We start from the raw sequence: 9,198 nt of genomic DNA on the forward strand, positions 1-9,198 counted from the left end.
AAAAAAAAAAAAAACAAAAAAAAAACAAAAACTACTGTGGGCAATTTGAAAAACATTTCCCGATAGTCAGATACAGATTAGAGAAAAAGGGAAAGGCTCACAGCAATAAGTGAATTTACAAGGGAGGCTTCAAGAGTGTCGTAATAGCCAGTAAATTGGAAACTCTTGTTATGTAGATACCGTACCAACACCAGCAGAGGAGCCAAGAGCAGCCAAAGACTAGAAGCAAGCAGTCACTGCAGGATCCTTCTGCTTTCACTATAAAAATCACCGTATCTCTAATTCTCTCCCTTCCCTAAAGTGCTCCCATATTCACTGCCCACCCTGAAACGTTCCAACAACCCCCAGGAGCGAGATAAGCTGCGTTCACTTACTGAGCTGGCCCCCGCCCGACGTTGTGCTCGGTTCCCGACCTCCAGCGCCGCCAACGCCTGCTGCTCCGGGTACCCCCGGCGCTCCCATCCCCGGCGGGGTCCCACTCTGTCTCTCGAAGTTGCCAGGATTGGAGAAGTAGTCGCGCAGCCGAGGCAGCTCGCGGCCGCTCTCTAACAGCTCTGTGTGCAGCTCCAAGGCAGTCAGCAAATATTGATCCCGCAACAGCTGAGCCGCGATCGCATCAATTGACAAGCGGGCTGGGGTCTCACCTGTAACCCCCAGGGAGATCGTAGCTGCGGACGCCTCCCCAGAGAGCCCTGGCCGAGCACAGCCCCCCAAGGCCACCGGATCCTGGGGCGATAGCGAGCCCGCAGAGCCAGGATCTAGACCACCTCCGGCACCCAGCCGAAGTCCTGCCCGCCGCTCCTCGGTAGCAGCTACCTCGTCCTCGTCCTCATCAGAATCGCTGAGGAACGGGTTCACGCCGCCACCACTGCTACCACCTCCAGGCGCCATCGCCGCCATCTTATCCTGTCAGGAGTGTGGGCGCCTCCTTGACTATATCCAACAGGCCGCAGCCTGAATGCCCCAGGGCCGCAGCAGGCACTGAGCACCAGCACCACTCTGTCAGATCACTTCCTGCTTTCCCTCTTAGAGGTCAGCAGTAGGCTCGGGAATAGGAAAGTCCGGAGCGGCACCAAGCAACCGGACAGCTACCGCTGCACCGCAGCCGGCTCTGCAGGCGTCTTCCTGGTCTCCACTCTCGCGAGAACTGTGCGTGCCCTGCCCTCGCCCCGCCCCAGAACGCCTCAGCCCCTCCCACTCTCAGCGAGCAGGCCGAACCAAGTGACAGACCCGCGGCGAGGCTCAAATACAAAACCCAGCCCACAACTCTTACTCTTTCAGGATTGGCTGGAGGTACAGGAGACTGCGCGAGAGTTATCGCGAGAGCATCCGCAGCCCGGGAAGTGTTGGGCAGTTCGGCGGCTGAGGAGCTGCTGTGCAGGTGCGGTGGGAATAACCTGTGGGCTTGCGTTGGAGGAGTCAGAGTTTCAGTTTGCCCGAGCGTTCTAGAGGCGCTGGGTCCTGCTTTCGTCCCGAGGAGGTCTCGATCCGGAGATAAGGTCTGACCCGGACCTCAGGTAAAGTCTGGAGACCAGTGCGCTCAAGTGCAGCGATCCCGAAACGGTGGCCTCAGGTCTGCGGACGTGCTGCTTCCTTAGTCGCTTTTTGTCGCTCTTAGCAGTTAGTCGGTGACATTTTCTCCGCACCGATAGTGATGGCCCCGGGAGTAGTCAGAATTTGGCTCCTTCTTAGCCAGCCACGCGCTAGCTCACCGTGGCGGCCTAGTGACAGCACTGGCTTGCAGTTCGGGGGAGTGGCGCCCACCCTTCCCGGATTTAGTCCGGCAAAGGTGTGGGGTGTGGAGTGGAGAGACCGAACAGAAAATGGGACCCCGTGGCTTGGATTTGCCGGGATCTGTGGACAGTTCGTCTCGGACAGCAAGCTATTAGGTGCTCAATAAACACGTAGGATTTTGTACAAATTTGCGTAAGAGGGGCTCGTCAAAATCCCAAGTCTTCTTTCACCAGTAGGAAAATAAGTAAATTTGAGCCTAAAGAGCTTAATTGCCCGGTCCACTAATAAAATACATACACTCCAGTAGTGGAGCCTGTCCACTATTCAAAAAATTAACATAATTTGTGTCGGGTCCAGAGGCGTTCTTTTCTCACAATGCCTTACAATATTTCTGACTTTTTCGGTCCAGAATCAAGTGGGTTGTTTTGTTTTGTTTGCGGGGCGTGGGGGGAGGGGTGTTGTTTGAGATAGGGTCTGGCTGTGTAGTTCAGGCTGGCCTTGAGTTCACACTGTATTGCCCCGGCTGGCCTTGAACTCCAAGTGATCCTCTTGCTTCAGCCTCCCAAGTGCTGGTGGGATTACAGGTGTACCCCACCACGCCCAGCTCAGAATCCAGGTTTGATTGTGGACTTTAGTGGTTTTTTAAAAGTTCAACTAAAGGTTTATGAAATGTTATTATGCAAGACAACTATATCCCTAAGTTTGGAAGGTCAACATTTATCTCAGTCTTTGATTTCAAACTCCAGCAGTAAAAGAAAATTATTTAGTTACCAGTTTTAGAATATTCCCCATAGCTTCCATTTTCTTCACACGAAGCTTGCCACTTCTGTAAGTCCTAGATTTCCTTACTGTACAGCTTCCGGTAGGCGCCAAAATAGCAGTAAGTATGACCGAAGTATCTCCTTTGGATCTGTGGGAAAATAAGAAGACTCATATATCCTTAATTCAGGCTATTGCTTTACATATGACAGTATACCAACATTTAAGTATAGACTTTAATTTCTCAGTAAAAAAAATTTACATTCATGTAAGGATTTAGGGATATTTTATTTAGTTTTTGCCAAAAAGGTCCCCCTACCCAATATTGTTAGTACTAAGAACTTAAGTTTTTTTGTAAGTAAAACTACTGATCTGACATTCTAATGTTAAGTATTTTCTCTGCCATATATTGAAGAAAAATTTGAGAAAAAAGCTGTGGTATTAGGAAAATACAGTAGAATTAAGATAGTCAGTACTGCATCCTGTTACAGATTTCTTAGCAAAAGAAACTACTAGTCCTTATTTTAATTGAATTTTCCAGATAGATTAAAAGTTGAAACAATTTTTGAAGTACAGGAAGAAAAGATTATTGAATAGCACAGAAAGGACATGATTAGAAATAGATTTTCATCTCTGTAGGGGGAATTTAAAAAATCTACTACCCTTCAAGTTCCCTAAGAGAATTGTGCTGATCAGAAGGGAGAGTCTTAAGTTCAAACCCCAATTATATGCACTATCTATTGTGAAACCTTGAAAAAAATTAAGCCCTAGTTTCCTACAGCTTCAGTTGCTTTTATCTGTTAAAATTATGAATATTGCCAGATGTGGTGGCACACACCTATAATCCCATCATTTGGGAGGCTGAGGCTGGAGGATCTCTGAGAGTTTAAGGTCAGTCAGGTCTACTAAAAGGGAATAGCTTTAATTTAGGGTCTGAGTTCTAAAGCAAGTTGAAATAGATTTAATGTATTTACTCAAAATTGTAAGGAGTTTGAGGAAAAGTGCTTTTCATGACTGAGTTCCTTTATAAACCTGGAGTGTCCTGCTAATTTCTATCTAATAGCCATCAACTTGTTTATGTGACATTGAGGATCCATAACAAATCAATTGGCCCATCTTCACAGTAGGTACTTTTCCTCTTACCACATGTAGGGTTTAGTTATCAATTAAATGTAGACGTATCACATACCAGAATATTAATAATTTCTGATCTGTACTTGTTCTAATTTATTATTAATAATGTTGGAAAACTTCCTACTCGGAAAGACTTGCATTCATCTAGACCTTTACAGGTAATGTTTCTTCTGAATAATAATAGTCATGAATTTCATACCTTATTTATACTAATATTTCATTAACATCATTTATGGCATACCAGCTTTTCTGCAAGTACTTCAGTAGTATTAGTGTTAAAAATAAGTTTTTGGCTTTAGTAGCCTTAAAGAAATCAGAAGTTACATTCTAAATGAAAGTTTTTATTGAAAGTTTTAATAGTATCTTTTTTTTGTTTTCTCAGTGATAAACATTCCACAGATATAAGGTAAATATGACTTTTATTGGTATATGGATATAGCTCTAAAATTTTAATAATTGTGCAATTATTTTGGTCATTTCCAAGCAATTTATCCATGGCATATAAAGTTTTCTTTTTCTTTTTTTTAAATGTCTGAATAATTCTCTTTCAAGATTAATACTATGTAATTATATTGATTAGTCAGCCTCTAGTGGCTCTAGTGCATATTGTACTTACTTTTTAAATAGTGCTGGACTGTAATCCTAAATAATTTAGTCATCTTACATCTGAGTCCTAACTAAGTGCTCAGCACTCTGATCGGTGCCAGTGGTATGTGCCCTTTCCTTCTGTAGTGAAGTGGCAGAGACAGACATTAATTCAAGTAGGCTAAGACACAGCTTTGTAATTATAAACTAAAGATTTTGGTTTCTAACATAGCTTGTACAGTCTTTGAAGAAATGAGCCTTAAAAGGAGAGATTAGGAAAACAAGTGAGAGAAGATGGAGGATAGGTTGGAAGTGCATTCTATGAAGAGAAATTTTATCTCTTAATGGTATCAGAGCAACAGGGAGTAGTAAAAGAGACAAAGACCGTATAGAACCTTGTTAGTGATTGCGATGATGAGAGACTGGAATGCAGGAATTTATGAAGCTATAAAATATTCAGATTTACATTTTGAAGACGACAAAAGTATATTTCTGTACATGACAAGAAGTGAAATGGCAAAGGGTCATAGTGTACAATCTTTGAAGAAATGAGCCTTAAAAGGAGAGATTAGGAAAACGAGAGAGAGCTGTTGTATTTTTGATAGTTCAGGTGAGAGATGGTATACAATGGTGAGCTACTGAAATGCCAGTGGAGCAAGAAAAATGAATACATTTAGACATGATTATTGGACTAAATATGAGGGAGAATATGGTAGAATGAATGACTTCTTATTCTCTGACTTGCTGCATACTTGAGGACAAGGCAGTGCTGTCTCTGGAGATTGTGAAATTAGGGATACAATTAAACATTTCATGATAGAAAGTATAAATTGAGAAGAGGTAATCATTAAGAAAGTATAAGGTAATCATTAAAACTTGAAGCAAGTTTTTTTTTTTTAATTTTTATTTTAGGGAAGGGTCTACAGGGTGTTCAGGGTCTCACTATTAGATCAGACTCATAGTGATCCACGTGTTTACAGCCTCCTAAGAGCTGGAATTACAGGCGAGCACCACCATACCCAGTCTCAGTTGCCATCCCAGTGGGCCCCAGGGGTGGGGCCAGCACAGCATGCCTGGGATTGAACCCCTGGCCCCTGTGCCTGCTTGCAGGTGCTTTAATCTGAGCTATTTGGCCGGCCCTTCGACCAAGTTTTGAATAGCTTCAAAATTCCCTGACCGTAAAGAAAATTCAACACTGGTCAGAGAAAGAAATGGAAAATGAAAGGAGTAATGTGGAATAATGTATGTACAGAAGCCAAGTTATTGGAGCTGGGGAGATAGCTCAGTAGAATAAGCACTGCCTGAGTTCAATCCCCAGTTTCGTCAAAAAAAAAAAAAAAAAAAAAAAAAAAAAAAAAAAAAAAAAAAAAAGCCAAGATATGAACATGCTTTGAAAAAGGATGAAATGACCTACAGCGCCACACACACGCAAATACATAGAGTAAAAGTAGTTTATAAGAAAACCCACTGACAACAATTTGCTATTAGATTTTTTAACTACTTTATCTTTCTCTTTAACGTAATGAAAACGAGTTAATTTGTTTGAGAATAGTTAGGGGAAAAAAGGTCATATTTAGTGTTTCAAGAAATTTATTGGGGAGAAAATATCTATAGATATCTTAAAATTATTTTTTATTAATCTGTTGTAAGATATGTCCTTAGAGTTGTAGCTTATTTAATTGCAATTGCAGAACACTTTATGAATATATAATTTATTAGTTTCTTATTGTTAGATATTATTTCTAATTTTTATATGAGCAACAAACTCAAGATTTGAATTTAAAGTTTCTTTTTTTTTCTGGTACCGAGGATTGAACTCAGGGCCTTATACTTGCCAGGCAGATGCTTATTCTACTGAGCTATCTCCCCGGCCCCATGAATTTAAAGTTTCTTTACCCATGTTTGTTTTGGATGTGGAATTTCTCTTAATAAATTCTAAGGTGTTAGCTGTATTAATACTTGTTAGTTGGTCAAAATGTAAAATTTGATCATTTTCTCATCTTACATAAACTCTAATGAAAAATTTAAAAAAAAATCTAAAACTATTAAGATACATGTTTTTTAAGAACAAGAGGAATTTCTTATTCAAAAGACAAACTCCAGGGGCCTGTGAGGTGACTCAGTGGCCTAAAGCGCCTCCTTAAGCAAGCTTAGGCAAACTCCAGCAGGGACCATGGTTTGATCCCTGGTACCACATGCTGCGCCAGCCCCGCCCCCAGGATGGGGTGAGCCAGCCACAGAAAAAAAGGCAAACTCCAGAGGATAGATTTGATGAATTGTATTAGTTTAAAACTTCATTTTAACACAAAGCATTATGAACAGATTTATATATAAATGAGTGTAGCTATGCACACACACATGTATGCACACAAGCTCAGGTCTCTGTATCCATAGGTTACCTATCTGTGGATTCACCCAACTACTAATTTAAGATATTTGAGGGAAACTTTCTTCTTATCATTCCCCCAAACAATGGAGTTTAACAGCTATTTACATAGTTTTTACACTGTCTTAGATGTTATAAGTAATCTGGAGGCATTTGAAGATATAAGGGAGAATATGTAAGACATTTTATATGAAAATCTTGAGCATCTTTGGATTGAGGTGTTCTGTGGGTATGGAGGTATGTGTATGGGTCCTAGAACCAATCTGCCATGGATACTGAAAGAACTATAGTTGTTTACGGTTAGGGCTCTACACCAGGAATCCACTGGAGAGGGACATGGGAGAACTTCATGGAATGACAAAGACACTTTATCTTGATTCTGTTACCAGCCATATTAGAGAATATTTTTATCAAAAGTAGACTTAAATGGATCTATTTTTGTATATAAGTTATATGTTAATGAAATTTAAAATTAAAAAAATACTTATTTGAATGCATCAGAAAACATTCCACTGTTTGTATTTAGACTAACACTTTAAATAAGTGTAATGTGCTCTGATAGAGTCCATATACTCAGAAAGCCTAACAAATGTGTATACTTAACTGATTTCTATCAAATAAGCATATATTTTAAAAAATAGATTAAAAATTTACATACTAAGTAACTTTTTAGATATAAAAGAATTATCAAAAAGGTTTCTTGTTAACAGTGAAGATGGACTATTAGTTATATCATTATTTGTGTCTTTTTGGATGTCTTGTTGGTTAAAGGTCAATTATTATTCAAAATCTTTTGTTGTTCTTTTGGTTTGGGTCATTGTGCTGTCTTTTTTTAAAAAAATTTTTTTTGTGTGTGCTGTCTTTTATTGACCTGTGTCTTATATCTATTACACTGAGATATTTATTTTCTTCCTTCTCTTTGATCATTTATTCATATTAATTCATTTTTCTACATCTAATGTTGAGCACAATACTTGAAAAATAGGTTAAAAAAAGGTTTTGGAGTAAATGTTGTTGAAGTAAAGAATTAGCTAAAATTACTTTTCCTTTAATTTAGTCATTAAAAAATATATGTTGAGCTCTTACTCTCAAAAAGCAGGGCATATAGTAGTGAACAAGAGAAGACATCACCATCTCTGTGGAACTCATATTCTAGTGGAAGAGATACATTGGATGAATTTTATACTGAGTATATGATTGTTTAGATTGAGGAAAGTAGGAGGGGGGCCTCTTTCTTTGTGGCCAGATAAATCTTGAAGTGGTGACACAAGGATACATAAAAAATACAAAGAAGCCTGCCATGAGGAGAGCCAGTTGAAGAACACAGTGATAACTGCCTAGAACTGAGTTTTCCTGTATTCAAGACTTTGCTAAAAGCAGGAAAGTCCTGGACAAACCCAGAAAAAGGCAGTTTGTCTACCTGTGCTATTGATTTCCATCCCCTCTCATTTAAAAGGTTTCATTTCCTACAGTTACAACTTTCTGTTACATCATCAATTCCTTTGTAAATTATTAATCATTCCTTACTAACTCTTAGATTAGGAAAACTTTTCCTTGACCCTATACCATTTTTTACCTTTATTCCAGACTTGTTCTCACACCTCCCATTCATCTTGCAAACATTAATTTTAATGAGACTCAGCGCTGATTACTCTGTTGAAGTTTCTCAATAAAGTTAATAATTTCACTTGCTAAAATCACTCATTGCTTTTTTTTTATTCCAGCCTTTAAGTAATCTGACAGAGCTGACTCCACACTTGAAAACTTGAAACACTGTTCTTTTATCTTCAACAGGCCTTCTTCTGGTTTTCCTTATACTTTATTAGCTGTTTTTTTGTTTTGTTTTGTTTTGTTTTACCCCAGTTGTGGATCTGTCTAGGTCATTCTTGTGGTTAAAACCTTCTGAGTTATGTCTTTTAGCTTACTTATGTCAAAAAGGAACTTCTCATATTTCTTCTTTATTCTGTTCCTGCTAAGATAAATTGTTCCTTGTCTAAGTTAAAAACCATCCATGTCTTCAAACAAGAAATATGGAAGTCATTACTTTTCCTTTTTAAAAATTTTACACAATATTGGGTTTTGTGACATTTTCATGATATGCGTGTAACATTCTGATCTTATCTGTTACCTTGCTTTGTGTCCCTTAAATCCCTGGCTTCCCTTCCTTTTCTCTTAATATTTTTCCTTTCTTACATTCTCCTTTTACATGTGATACTTTTTCTGTGGCTGGCTTATTTCACTTAACATGAATTTCAGTTTCATCCGTTTTCCTGCAAATGACATAATTTCATTCTTCTTTGTGGCTGAATAATACCAAAGAATTTCTTTGTCTACATTTTCTTTAGCCATTTATTCATTGATGGGCTCCTAGGCTCTTGTAAACTATGCTGCAATTAAATGGGCGTGCAGGTATCTCTATAGTATGATTACTTTAATTCTTTGGGTATATACCAAGAAATGGTATAGCTGGTTTGTATGGGTTGTTCTAGTTTTACTTTTTTTTTTTTTTTTTTATTTATTTGAGAGAGAGAGAGAGAGAGAGAGAGAGAGAGTGTGGTGTGTGTGTGTGGCCAGCTCAGCCCACCAGGGGGCGGGGCTGG

General features: G+C 39.3%; 2 protein-coding genes across 12 annotated transcripts in view; one reads left to right on the top strand and one right to left on the bottom strand.

The window, feature by feature from the left end:
* Window positions 1–1,120, bottom strand: part of Kiaa1468 (KIAA1468 ortholog) — a 117,300-nt gene extending 116,180 nt beyond the window's left edge. For all 10 annotated transcript variants that reach the window (XR_002822555.1, XM_023723130.1, XM_004638263.2 and 7 more), the window contains exon 1: window positions 375–1,120. Coding sequence is in view for 9 of the 10 variants with exons in the window: in XM_023723130.1 (XP_023578898.1) it covers window positions 375–900 (526 nt within the window). In the remaining variant the exon portion in view is untranslated. The remainder of the gene's footprint in view (window positions 1–374) is intronic.
* A 221-nt stretch (window positions 1,121–1,341) lies between these two features.
* The window catches only part of Pign (phosphatidylinositol glycan anchor biosynthesis class N), a 150,650-nt gene continuing 142,793 nt past the window's right edge, over window positions 1,342–9,198 (top strand). For both annotated transcript variants that reach the window (XM_004638265.3, XM_023723157.1), the window contains exon 1: window positions 1,342–1,517. The gene's annotated coding sequence lies outside the window, so the exon portion shown is untranslated. The remainder of the gene's footprint in view (window positions 1,518–9,198) is intronic.

This window comes from Octodon degus, unplaced genomic scaffold (assembly GCF_000260255.1).
Source record: "Octodon degus isolate 3935 unplaced genomic scaffold, OctDeg1.0 scaffold00097, whole genome shotgun sequence".
Taxonomy (NCBI): domain Eukaryota; kingdom Metazoa; phylum Chordata; class Mammalia; order Rodentia; family Octodontidae; genus Octodon; species Octodon degus.